Source organism: Hemicordylus capensis, chromosome 2, assembly GCF_027244095.1.
Source record: "Hemicordylus capensis ecotype Gifberg chromosome 2, rHemCap1.1.pri, whole genome shotgun sequence".
In the NCBI taxonomy this organism is placed as follows: Eukaryota; Metazoa; Chordata; class Lepidosauria; order Squamata; family Cordylidae; genus Hemicordylus; species Hemicordylus capensis.
Window position 1 is genome coordinate 203,863,368 of NC_069658.1, and position 14,016 is coordinate 203,877,383.

The window sequence follows — 14,016 nt, forward strand, 5'->3', positions numbered from 1 at the left end:
ACATAACTGTTTGTGAGATTTTTTTTAAAAAATAATACCTCTACGCAATAAATAGCACCCAAAGCGATTTATCATCATCATTGTTGATACATTTCAATCCCATCCTTCCTTCAAGGAGCTTAGGATGGTGTACAAGGTTCTACCCCGCAACTTATCTTCACAAAAACCCTGTCAAGTATTTTAGGCAGCTGGCCCAAAATCACACAGTAAGATTGTCCACACAAGTGGCCCCACCCAGGCTTGTGGAGCCCAACCTGGGTAGAACTGCTTGTGTGAAGCAGTGGGATCAGCCTCGATCCTGGCGCTTACCTCCCAGGTAGCCTGGGTTTTTAACCTGACCATTTACCTGGGTAGAAGGGCGCAAACATGCCCTTCTACCCAGATACAGGGTCGTGTGAATGCTCAGACTTCATGCAGCCCAAGCAGACAGAGTCCAGAGCCTAGAGTGCCTGACTCACGGGGGAATCCCCCAATGCACCGTGCTCTTCACAGAATGTCTTGTGGGATTTCTGGAGGCCAGGCAGCATTTCCCAGGGCTCCAGAATGCTGCTCCGCTCACCACAGCGGCAATAATACTAACTGAGCACAAACCCCTGCTAACTGAGTAAAGAGACACCTTTTAAAGTGGTGATTCTCTTATATTTAGCGGGGGGAGAGCAACTGGACCTATCCAACCCCAGCACTAGGGATGTGTGAACCGGCTCAAAGTTGAACCGGTTCACCATCGAATCAGGCCAGCTCGAGGATTTGGCTTGACCTCAGCATGCAAATAGCCAGTGCACATGCTCAGAGGCCTTCAAAATGGTCACCGCGAGCTGCGAGAGGACTGGAAAGGCCCGAAAATGGGCCAAACCAGCCCAGAATGGACTATGGGGAGGCTGGCAGGGGAAGGGGGGAAGCTTCAGAGACCCTGCAGCCACAGCAACACCCCCAGGAGGAGGCTAATCCTAACCCAGGACCAGCGGTCCTGTTTGAGTTTGGTCTGGACTCTAACCGAACTGGGCAAACCAGTTTTGTGCACACCCCTATTCAGCACAGCATCCCTTCAGTGGCTGTTGCTGGTATCTGCCTAATGTTTCTTTTTTGATTGTGAGCCCTTTAGGGACAGGGGACCATATTATATATGTATTATTTATTTTTTAATGTAAAGTGCTTTGAGAACTTTGGTTGAAGAGCAGTATATAAATATTCGCCGTAGTAGCAGATTGTGTGCATGGCATAGCGATGGGAGCAAGAAGATTGTGTGGGGGGAGGTAGGTTTACTCTTGCCTTCCCCGCCAGCCCTCCCTAGCCACCAGGGATTTTGGTCACTAATGACCTTAGTGAGTTTCATGGCCGAAAAAGGATTTGAAGCAGAGACAAACACTCTGACCGCTACACGCAGGTCTCTCGTACTGACGTCCCAGTACAAGAATAAATGCAGCTTAAAATCAGTATCACAAATGTAACAACAGCGAGGGTTGTTGCTCAATTATAAATGTCTTAGGCTCCTGTACTAGACAGGGAACTGGTTGTTGTTGTTTTTTTGTAAACCATCCAGAGATGTAAGTTTGGGGCGGTATAAAAATCTGATAGACAGATAGACAGACAGATAAAACCAAGTGAGAGGAGTGCTCACTGCTCATGAGTCGCTCTACAGCCCACTCACACTGCATCTGGAAGCAGGTCTGCTCTGTGCCACCTAAGCAGTGCATCACTGCAGTTGCCACTCCCATCTTTCGTTGAAGATTGTTTCAGCTCCGTCTCAGCTTTGAAAAGGAAGAGGGAAGGGGGAGGAGTGACAGGCAGACTGTCTCCCTTGAGACTGGCTGACTGATATCAGTGACAGTGATCTTGCTACTGAGCCCGTCAGTCAGGCTGAGGGAGAAATGGGCTGAACCTGAGCACTAGCCAGCTAGTCAGGTGGAGAGGGATGCTGCCTGATGTCCCTCCACCTCCCCTCCTGGAGCAGACTCATATCACTTGAAGCTGAGTGTCATACCTCTGCGCCATCCACAGGCCGAGCCAGACTGCAGCGGCGTGGCAGCGTGACTTATCCAGTCCTAACACAAGGAGAGGAGGACCGGCAGTGGGCCCAGGTGGGGGCTGGGGGGCGGGAGGCAGACTCCCTGGAGGGCACAGCTGGCTGTGCGATCTCATGGGAGCCCCAGACCTTGTGAGACGGGACCTGGGACTCTCGCAAGACTTGCTGATAATGCAGGGAGGCATATAAAGCAGTGGCCAATGATAAGACCAGCATGGAATTTGTGGAAGACGGGAGAGTCCTTGTTGGGCTGTAAGAGAGAGAGAAAGAGGGACCAGCTGAACCCCACCCAGCTATGCCGACGGAAACAGTGACTGCAACCACCTCACTACCTCAACACTCCATCACAGCCCCCAACACTTCCCCAAACAGGGAGTTCCAATCCCAGTGGGGACTTCGCACTGAGATTATGCCTCAGATCAGGGCATTTTCCAGATTACACGCTGCAACGAACTTGCAACGTATCCACAAAGTGCCCCTCCGTATTGCATGTATTTCCACAGCACTTGGGGGAAAGCCCTGAATTACAGGACCTGAAATGTGTATGTACTAGTGTGTATGGGGGAGTGGGGGGAGGGGGGATCTGCACCCTTGGTGTACCTAGTGCTGCACAAATAACACAGAAGCAATATTGTTCCTACGCAGACCATTTGTATCCATGTGAAATTATTCCAACAACCCATGCGGGAGAAGAGTTCTGAATTCTCCTTCCATGCATCACTAGATTCTGACGTGACCGTTGTTTACTGACCTTGCTCATTTCCTTGTAGAAGATATCTCGCAAATTGGAAATATTCTGGAATATTGTCACATAGCATGCAATTCGACTGGAGAAATAAATAAATAAATATGAAATAATCTATCCCCGAGTGCTAATGCGATTAGCAACATCACACACAATCTTGTGTTTTAGGAACTAAATGTTACAGGCAGAAGAGGGGGAAATGGATGAAGGGTTGCTGTTTTGGGCAGGAAATCTGTATTTGGTATCACATCTAGTTCTTCCCTCAGTCACAATGTGTTCGCTAAGGGACACAGAAGCCACAGAAGCATTCCCTGGATTTTACTGTCACCCTGTGGTTGCAGATGATCATTGCTTTTCCAGTACCGTCACTGAAAAGCACCCAATCCTATTGCTAGTCCAGAACACATTCTGGGTGGCAATTTGTAGCATAACAAGGCTCATTCTTTACGTTTGCTTTCTTGTTGTCCTGATTTCACCTTGTGTCAGTTTGCAGACAGACAGAAGAATTAAGGAACAGCAGACGGAGGCAAGGGAGGAATCTCAATACAAGTGTTTGGCCATAAAGCCCACACATCATAGTAGCAACAAGCCCAAGAAACAGGTGCTCAGACTGAGGAGAAGATGTGGCAGGATATCCAGCTTTTGCAGGGGCATAGCAAGTTTGGAGTGGGTCCTGGGACAGAAAGTGAAGATGGGCCTCCTGCCTCTCCCTGCCACCACCACTTTCTTCTTCAGAGAGGTGGGAGGTGGCGGGTGAAGAGCAGGCTGTCACTCAGCTAGTGGGCACCCTCTCCCTCAGGAGCCCAGGAACATTTGTCTCCCTCTCCTTGTTCAAATATAGCTATGCCCAGAGTGTTTATAGTGGAAGGGACCATTCCACAACTTGTTGGAAGTCACCTGACTGTGATTCAGCCTTTCTTCTAACCAAGACATGTGAGTTGCTGAGTATGACTAGGATTGCTGGATGCGTCATGTCAAACTGAAGTCAGCTTGAGCTGACTTCAGCTAATATGAACGCTCTGTCTGGATCTCTGTTGACTCATTCACATAAATAAATCATCACTTGAAGATTCAGTCAACAAGCCATGATCTCTTAGGTTCTAATTGTTGACAAGTGTCCTTGTTTGGGCCATTATCAAGGGTATTTATTGCAACACACACACACACACACGGCTAGAGGTTAACAGAAGGACCACTCCTCTAGCTCTTGGCTGGCTGCTCTGATTGTCATGGACTAGTACGATTGTCATGGACTACTGTCATGGATTATTTAATATATGAGAGAGATTTTCATGGAGCTGCCAGGAGATTTCTCATCAGTTGAACTTCTGGTATCAGGCAATAGCCTCATTGCTTGCTTTTCATTTTCTTGGACTAGGGGACTATCTAAATGACAATTTATACTAACCTGAACGCAGATTTCAATGGGAGATGTTTGACATGTCCAGATGATGTTAAATGATGGTCTGTAATTTCTTACTGCCATCTGCTGGCAACCCATGAAAAACTCATGCCTCTTATTCTGACTTCAAAAAGGTATAGATTTTTCTTGAATTGTCAGCAGATGGAGCTAAGAAAGTACACAGCATGTTTAAACATGGTGTAGATTCCCTGTAAAATCTCCCACCAGGATTCAATGTTGGAATAAATTGCCATCTAGACAGACCTTAGGGTCACCTAGGCCTGGTTTTCCTGTCCACCTTTCTTTAAGTATCCCATTTTGCAAATGATCATTAGACCCATCCAGGTGGCAACCCACCACAACATTATTACCGTTGCATTCTTTTTTGCCACCCATCTGGCCTTTTTTGCCCTACACAATCTCTGCATCTTGCCTGCTTCTGCCTATTCTGTCTTGAAGTCAGATCTAGCTGAGAGTCCTGAGTTTGAATGCAGCTCTGCCATGGACTTGCTGAACAGCCTTTGTTAAGACACTTTCCCCCAGTCACAGTTCCCCATCTGTAAAGTGATTCTATTAATCACAGGTGCTAGACCTGACATGAGAATGAATTAAATGAGAGATATTTTACACTCTGAATGAAAGTGCTGGAGAAGTGATGGATAATAATTATTGTATCACCATCCACAGGCCCCAATTTCTTAGCAACATGGGTCTTGCTTCTGGACCTAGCCCAGATAATCTGCTCTAGTGATAAATTTCCAAGAAGAAAGATACTAGGGTTCTGTCTGCCTAGAAAATACATCCTTGACTCAGTACATTCCCCGTGCCCCCATCCCCAGATGTGAGAGGGCTTGTTGCACTCAGCAGTGAAAGAAAGGCACTCTCCACATGCCCAGAGGCAGCCTCCCGTTGCTTCCCATGTTCTACGATTGAGCTCTGTTGCCAAAATGTCTCCTCTGTCTGTCCTGAGATGAGCTCCGGTCCTAGTTTTGAAAGGATTTTTAATTGCATTTAATGTGAAACCCTGTTACACATATTTTGGATCTCATTGTTACTGTTAGAATTCAGCCTTGACTTGGGGGCTGGGCTTGATGGTTAACAATGAAAAAGCTCTTTGCTATTCCATGGTAATTTGACTCCACAGATAATTTCTGGTTGTAACGATGTATTCAACAATCAACATCCTACTTTGAGTTCCTCTGTATGGGGCTGTAGTTCAGTGGTAGAGCATTTGTTTTGCATGCAGAAAGCCCCAGGTTCAATCCCTGGGTTCTCCAGGTAGGGCTGAGAAGACTCCTGCCTGAAATCTTGGAGAGCTGCTGCCAGTCAGTGTAAGCAGAGCTAGATCTGACTCAGTAAAAGGCAGCTTCCTTTCTATGTTCCTATGATGAGACAAGTCACCTTAAGTGGCGCAGCAGTGAAATGCTTGACTAACAAGCAGAAGATTGCCGGTTTGAATCCCCACTGCTACTATATCGGCTGCACGGGAGGAGGCAATGGTAAACCCCTCCTGTAATCTACCAAAGAAAACCACAAGGTTCTGTGGGTGCCAGGAGTCGAAATCGACTTGACGGCACATTTTACTTTATGATGAGACAGCTTGAGCTTCAGCCAATATTACCTGTTGTAAAGAACTGGCAGTTCTTCTCTTAGTTCTTTGTTGAGCTCCTCAAACACAGCTTGGGCTTTGTCAAACTCCTCTGCAGCCTGTAGGACCAAAGAGGATATTAGAGGCACAGAAAATAAAGCATCTTTAACAAAGCAGCTGAGCCAATGCGCTCCAGATGCAGATCCTGGCTACACATGACATGCATCAATGTGAAAAGTCACCACATGTAAGCCGGGCTCTGACTGTTAAGCATTTGGAAGGTTCCTTGGAGACAGACAGAGAAAGCTGGAGAGGATTGTAAAACTGCTGCTTGATCTCTGCTCTCCCCGCTCTCATTCTTTAGGGGGAATTAGGGCCAAACAGGGGTGCCCCAAGGCATTGTGGCATCTCAGGCAAGGTGCCTAATGCTGCCTTGCCCCATGTCCCTAGGAGGGATCAGCCCACTTTCAGAACTGACCCTTGCATGTTTTGAACAGGGGGCAGGGGGGGTGAGGAGTAGGAAGGTTGCCAGGATCGCCTGTGTCAGAGAGAATGTCCAGGCAATGAGTCCTTGTTGTTGCCAAGGGGCGTGGAATGTTTAGAAACAGGTGTGGAGGAAGAGAAGAGGGAGAAGGAATGGAGGGGAGGAGCGAAGGACGGGCACTCTGGAGGGGTCATCAAAAGACCAGCGTGGGACAGGACAACTGTGAGGAGCCGACAGGAGAGGGAGGCCTGCCATGAAAGTGCCTCCATACACTCTGGGGCTGGAAACGTCAAACTGTTGCCCTGTACCAACGGAGACACTGTGCGTGTGTGTGTGTGCGCTGTTAAACTACATACTGTGGGCAAAGGGGTAGAATGTTTGCTTCCAAGATGAGGGGAAAGGGAGAACTTGTTAAATTTAAAGTCACAAAATACGAACGGAACTTCTTGTTCTACCCAGGGGTTGGTCTGGTCTCTCCAGCCCCATCCCAGATTCCCTTTTTTAAAAGCCCACAGCTTCCACCTGCCCCACCAGCAGCCTCCTCTTCTCTGCTCGTGCTTCTTGCAAGTGAGGCGTGGAGTGTGAGGAGAGGCGCTGCTTGCAAAGCTTACAAGGCTCAGGCGGGTCCTGGAGAGCTGCTCCCATGGTGGGGAGGGGGGACATCTAGTCGTCCTGCTGGTGCCCCAGGAATCTGGCCTGAGGTAATAGTCTCACCTCACTTCCTGAAAGGTCTGCCCTTGGACCCAAATACCTCATAAGATGAAGCCCATGCTTGGCACGAATTCTCCAAATAGCAGCTGATCAATCCCCACTGCGATGATTGCTATTTGCCCCAGGAGGGAAGCTCCCATTGGTGCTAATGGGAACTTCCCTCTTGGGGCAATAAACACTCCTGGGAGGTTGAGAATCTGGATTGGGCCCCTGGATTGTGGGGGGAGGGTTAAAGCCCCCTCTCCCACAATCTTGATCAAGATTCCCTCCTGCAATTGCTATTTAGAGAAGAAAAGTCGAGCATGTCTTTTAGGAGCAAGGAGGATATAGGCACTGGAAAGGTACTGAAGTAGACCCCTCTCATGGCTCTAAGGCATTTGCCTGACTGTCACTATCTGAAACACAGTATCAGCGACTTGCCCATGGGGATAGCTCTCAGAAGGACTACAGTTCCCAGCGGCCATCACACAGTTTTCCTGGCCTTCCTGCAAGGCTTCCCAGCAACCCCATTCAGCTCCAGTTCCTCTTAGAGTTCCTCTCCTTCCCCATACCAGAAGTGTGCAGAACTGCACGGGGAGGGCCATGGTAGAAGTAGATGCCTCCCTGATAGGGATGTGCATGGAACCGTGGCGGGGCAGTTTGAAGGCGGCAGGGGTCTCCTGGGGTGAGATTGGGGTGAGGTTGCACTTACCCTTTCTGCCGCTTTCCCCCCACTGGTGCCAGTTTTTTAAAAAGTCAAACAGGCAGCATACCTCCCTACGGCTCTCATCTTCCGGATGTGACCGGAAGTAGCCGACGTGCCTGCTTGCGCCAGCATAGGCGCGCATGTGTGTGTGTGTATACCTGTGCCGGCACGCACAGGTGACTTCCAATCATATCCGGAAGACGAGGGCAACGGGGCAGCAGGGAGGTATGCTGCCACTCCGATGGGCTTTTAAAAAAACTGCCGCTGGCAGGGGAAAAGTGGTGGGAGGGGTAAGTGCACCTTCCTCCTACTTTCATTCATTCATTCATTCATTCATTCATTCAATTTCTATACCGCCCTTCCAAAAATGGCTCAGGGCGGTTCACACAGAGAAATAACAAATAAATAAGATAAACAAAATTGATCCCTGTCCCCAAAGGGCTCACAATCTAAAAAGAAACGTAAGATAGACACCAGCCACAGTCATTGGAGGTACTGTGCTGGGGGTGGATAGGGCCAGTTACTCTCCCCCTGCTAAATAAAAGAGAATCACCACATTAAAAGGTGCCTCTTTGCCAAGTTAGCAGGGGTCTTAAAGGGAGACCCCCGCCGCCTTCGAACCAGCGGAACTGTGCACATCCCTACTCCCTGATGCACTGGGGAGTGAAGTCCTACAGATTCATTGGCATTAGACATTCTAATGCACAACCCCAGTTGAGACCGCTGCATCCTGTTATATGTCTAGTGAGTAAAGTACTACCCGTCTTCCAAATACTGAGGGCTCACATCCACTTTAATTTCTATGTATTTAGCACAATCTGCCCACATGCCATATTTACCCGAATAGAAGAGAACTCTGAATTTAAGAGGACCCCCTTAAAAATAGAGGTTAAACACAGGTTATACAGGCAAAGCTCGCTATCCACGGATCTGACATCCACAGTTTCGTATATCTATGGTCAGGTAATTGACACCTGCCCTTCGTATACGTGGCAAAAATGTGTTTTAAAAGGGTTAATATCATGTATCCATGATGTCGGGGTTTTTAGAAAAGGAGACATTTTGTGACTTTAAAAAAAATAATAACCCCCCTGTGATGTTCTGTGGGATAAATTGGGGAAATTGGGACTTGGGGGAGCATTCCTGGACAGCAGGAAACCCACGGAGCATGAAAGGACACTTCCCCCCTTTTTTTGGGGGGGGGCTTTTTTTTGTTGCTAATTTTTGCTCTTTTCCCAGCCTCCAAGAACCTAATCCCCCCATTCCCATGGCCTTAATGCCCTGTCATCTGCGGTTCCATTATCCACGGTTGTAGTGGAGAATGGAATCCACGCGGGTAACAGGGTTCACCTAGACATGTATTTACCCAAAGGGACCGGGACTCTGAATTTAAGATGACCTCCCATTTCCTAACGTCAAAGAACTTAGGGAAAACCTAGTCTTGGAATCAGGTAAATACAATAACTATAGGCTTTCTTCCATGAAGGCTAGAAAACACGACCATCAAGACCCCCACCCCGCAACACCAGATTTAGATGCCCAGGATTTCCCAGAAGAAATCCTGTCATTTCATATTAGAGTCCTTGTGCTCTGTGGCACAGTTGCAGCCATGCAGATGTGTAGATCATCTGATTGCAGAGCCAGGTGACACTTGCTAGAAGCTAGAATCCAAATTCTAGCAGACAGTAATCAGAGCTGTGATGGGAAGGAAATGGCTGGTTGTAAGGAAACTGCTCCTTTGTTTGACCGGGCTTTTAAGACAGCCTGCATACCTTTGCAGTTTTAGCTTCATCTTTCTTCTTGGCATTCTGTAGGGCTTCCAAGTGATGCCTGCTGCTATCGTAATCCACTAGTTTCCGTCCCCTCTTAGCAATTCGCTCCTGTGAAGAAAGGGAATATTTAAGAAGGGGAACGAGAGTAGATGCTGCCTCCTCCTATGATTTCCCCCCAACAATCCCCAGAAGAAGGACCTTTGAACTCTGCTCTAAAGTCTAATAAACCAACAGGACGATTGTTCAAAATTTAGCAGGGTGGGGTAGAGAGATTCATGGTCTTTCCAGATGGCTAAACTGTGAAATATTCCATGTGTTAGTGCAAGTTCCAGGTGTGAAATCTTATTCCCTATTGAAAAAACAGTGCTGCAAGCTTCTGCACTCCTTCCTAGTGCAATCTTATCCTCTGCCCACATGCTGAGCAGGGCCCTCACAGAATTTTTGCAGCACAATCTAGCAGTTAGTTCTTGCATTCTGAGAATAACCCATCCTTTTCCCCAGTCACCACAAAAGTAGTAAAGAAAAAGGGCGAGTTTTCTCAGAATGCAAGAACAGGCCAGCAGGTGGCACTGCAAAACTTATGCTAGGTCCTGGTAAGTGAGTGTACAGGATAAGGTCATGCTAGCAGCTTGTGACCTTACAAGCATGGAGCAAGACACAGATTATTGCCATCTGGCAAGTCCTCACAGAATGGTTCAGAAACCTATTCTTAGATATATCCAGTATTGAACTGTGACAAAACAGTGGATTTTAAGAGCTTTTTGTTATATTTTTACACCTCATAAAAACCAGAGATAAGAGTGCTGATACTAGCTGGGCTGAGCGCAGAGCATCTTTGCCTTTGCCAGCCCACCCGGCCTGCTTCTCCTCCGGTTTCTGGCCGGCTTTCCAGCTGGCCCGTCCCCTTCTCCTGTATGCCGCTGCTTCATCATCCTGGAAGCCGGGCTGAGCCGGCCCGCTACCACTTCCTCAACCTGGTGGCCAGGCCATCGCTGCCTCCTCACCCCGGCAGCCAGGCCAGGCCGCAGTTGCCTCCTCATCCCGGCAGCCAGGCCGGGCCACCATCGCCTCCTCATCCCGGCAGCCAGGCCAGGCTGCTGCCGCTTCCTCATCCTGGGGGCCGGGCCAGGCTGCTGTCTGTCTGTCTTTATTAGTACAGCCAATGGCCAGAATTAGAGGCCGGGCTGCTGCCGCCTCCTCATCCCAGCAGCTGGGCCGCCGCTACCTCCTCAACCCGGTGGCTGGCCCGGGCCGGCCCACCGCCACCTCCTCAACTCTCCTCATCCTGGTGGCCAGGGCGGGCCACTGTTGCCTCCTCATCCCGGCGGCTGGGCCGGGCTGCAGCCGCCTCTTCATCCCAGCAGCCATTTTCTCCCCATCCCTGTCACTAGTCTGGCAGCTGCTCGCGAACTATCGTGAGAACTGCCACACATGGGATTAGCGATGGCCTAGGAGATTAGTGACGGCATAGGAGAAATAAATATATAGATAACTGGTGGTGGTGGTGGCGGCTAGAGCATTGGACATGCATGGAAGAGATTGAGCTTAATCATGAAGCCAACAAGACTGGATTCAAATCCAGCTTAGTCATGGGGCCCACAAGGTGTCTCTCTGGGCTAGTCTCAGCCTAACCTCAATAGGTGGTTGCACAGATAATATGGGATAAATGCCATGGATGCCATTCTGAGCTCTTTGTGAGGAAAGGTGAAATACGAAGTGGACAGAATAAGAATAGTGACAGCAATGCACCTAAAATAATCATCAGCACTTTAAAAAATGTTGTGGAGAAAAGAGGCCAGTGGGGGAAGGATTAAGCACCACTTTCTACCCACTACTTCTCCACAGGAAACAGTGCTCTCTCTTAACGTCGGCCCAATAACACTGTGAATGCTGAAGTGGAGTTACAGAAGAGTAAGTCCATTATTTACAACAGGCTTACACTTGTTTAATATAATTTGCACAACATTACTAATCTGATATACCCTTGCACAGTATGACAGCCACTGCCTTTATATTGTATCAGCATAACCAGATAGCACATTTTAAGTACTTTAAAAATAAGTGCTGTACAACAGAGTGAAAAGAGACAAGTCTCTCCCAGCTGGCTCTCGACATAACTGCTACGATGATGACGATGAATATTTATAGATCGCAGTTCAACAAAAGTTCCCAGAGTGGTTTACATAGAGAAATGAAAAGAAATAAATATAGATGGCTCCCTAGTCCCGAAGGGCTCATGTGGCAAATTGAAGCCTTTGTCTCAGAGCAGCTCACGTGGGGGGGGGGGATGGGGATGCTGAATCATCCCTGCCTTGCTGCTTTGCTAGGTTTCTCCTAAAAGCAATTTCTTGCCGTATCTTGTGATGTTTCCTGGTTATCCAGATGAGTCTCTCTTAAAATTTTTATTGTCAAATTTTAATCATAAATATACCAACACAGTGGCTAAGTTTTGTTATATTTTATGCAAATTACATTCTGTTGTGTGTGATAATGTTTCTTGTCAATGACCGAAATAAAGTATGTTCTGTTCTGTTCCTAAAAGCAATCTGTATTTCCGGTAGAATTTAAATGCTGCTGCCACCACCCTTCTTATCGACAGAGCTTGAACTTCCCTGAGCTTAGGGTGGAATCCCAGGGAAAAATCTCTTTATTTTGCTATTGGATAATTATTTTATTTTATTTTATTTTATTATTAAATTTTTATACCACCCTTCCAAAAGGCTCAGGGCGGTTTACATTAAAACAACACGATTAAAATCAATTAACAATTAAAACAGAAATTATAAAACAGCATAAAATAATAATTAATGATTAAACATCATAAAACAATTAAGTAGCCCGAACAATTTAAAAACAAGTTTTAAAAAGCTCCCCATTGCAGGAGAGTAACAGCAGGAGAAAGGGCATGCCCTCAACTCCTGCTGTAGGCTTCCAGTGGCATCTGGTGGGCCACTGTGTGAAACAGGATACTGGACTAGATGGGCCTTGGGTCTGATCCAGCAGGGCTATTCTTATTCTGAATCCCCTTTTCCTCAAAAACTCATCCAACACCTGATGAGAATCAAGCTTCCTGAAATCCTGTCTCTCCATGAGAGAAACCTCCATGCTGGCTTTGACCACGAGGAAGCAAAAACTCCATGCCCCTCACTAAGCCTTTCCACACATGCTTCTCCAGCACAGACCACCCTTATTGTTCCCAGAATTCCCAGCAACCACTCTCTAGGTCCCACCCACCTGGTGTACTGATTGGCTGCCCTGGAGTTCACCTGCATGTCAGTAAAGACAAGGGTTCACTCCCTGTTAACTCTTTAGAGGGAGGGGAGACTGATCACTACAGCTCACAATCTAAAAGGAAACATAAGATAGACACCAGCAACAGCCACTGCATGGATACTGAAATACTAGAAATACTAGAGAAGAGGCTTGTAGTGAAAGAGTGCGGCTTCACCAGATGCAGGGAAGAAAACACAGTACAAGTGCAAAGAAAGAGACAGGAGGATGGAGGAAAGGCAAAAAGAGATGTGCTTGCAAGTACTTTTTAAAACAAGTTGTAGGAAGATCAGAAGAAGAGAAAATTTCCAAGTTTCTTGCCACAACCACGAGGGCTAGAAACATCTTAAAATGAAAAACTGAACTTCTCAGGATGCCACATTTCATGCAAGAGACTGGATTCTGCATAGGGCAACTGTAGAATACATACCTTAATTTCATTGAACTGAGTCAAGTAATTCTCCATGGTTCTAATTGCCTGGTCTGCCAGTTTCTCCTCATAATCTTCCCACAAGAGGTCATTGCTCTGCAGGTAACAACACATGGGGACATTTCAGAATGGGGCTGGAATAGTCTATATCATGGTTTCTCAACCGCTGGTCCGCGGACTGGTGCCGGTCCGTGATGAGTTGAGTACCGGTCCGTGCCCTGGGGAGTTTACACTCTGCTCCCTGCTGTGAACCTCCATGTTGTAATGAAAAATATTCTTCAAATACCAGCCGCCGCATGGCTGAGGGAATGGCTGTGAGGGTGTGTGAGCCAGTAGTCTTTCCACACACACACCCCTGGCGGCAGCTGCAGCAGCGGCGGATACCAAAGCGACACCGTGGCCTGCCATCTGGCCCGGCATCGCTTTCCAAATGCGAGGTGCGCCTGCGCAGTTAATAGACTTAACTGCGCAGGCACGCCTCACAGTTGGGAAGCGATGCCAGGTCAGAAGGCAGGCCACGGCATTGCTCTGGTATCTGCCGCCACAGCAGCCGCTGGGGGTGTGTGTGGAAGGACTACTGGCTCACACGCCCCCACAGCCATTCTCTTGGCCGTGCGGTGGCTGGTATTTGAAGAATATTTTTCTTTACAACATGGAGGTTCGCAGCGGGGGGCGGCAGGGTGTTAACTGCACTCAACTTGTGTCCAAGGACTGCACTTTGATCCACTGTGAAGGCGGCAGCCTCCAAGAAGAATCACTGCAACTTCTCTTTTGATACAAGTACTTCTCCCCATACTTGTCTCATTGATATAATATGAATCAAGTTATTTGTGAGTGACCAACTGTTCCATTGGTTTCGCTTGACTTATACTGGACTTATCTGTATTGTGGCCAAAGTCTCCTCTG

General features: G+C 47.8%; 1 protein-coding gene across 2 annotated transcripts in view; it reads right to left on the bottom strand.

The window, feature by feature from the left end:
* The window catches only part of BIN2 (bridging integrator 2), a 60,201-nt gene that overhangs the window by 23,653 nt on the left and 22,532 nt on the right, over positions 1–14,016 (bottom strand). The window contains exons 5-8 of one of the 2 annotated variants that reach the window (XM_053294746.1): positions 13,111–13,206; positions 9,411–9,518; positions 5,792–5,877; positions 2,775–2,850 (exon numbers count right to left, since the gene is read on the bottom strand). In XM_053294746.1, coding sequence (XP_053150721.1) covers positions 2,775–2,850; positions 5,792–5,877; positions 9,411–9,518; positions 13,111–13,206 — 366 coding nt within the window. Of the gene's footprint in view, positions 1–2,774; positions 2,851–5,791; positions 5,878–9,410; positions 9,519–10,414; positions 10,681–13,110; positions 13,207–14,016 lie in introns of those variants that run through there. The other variant, XM_053294748.1, reaches the window with a different exon arrangement.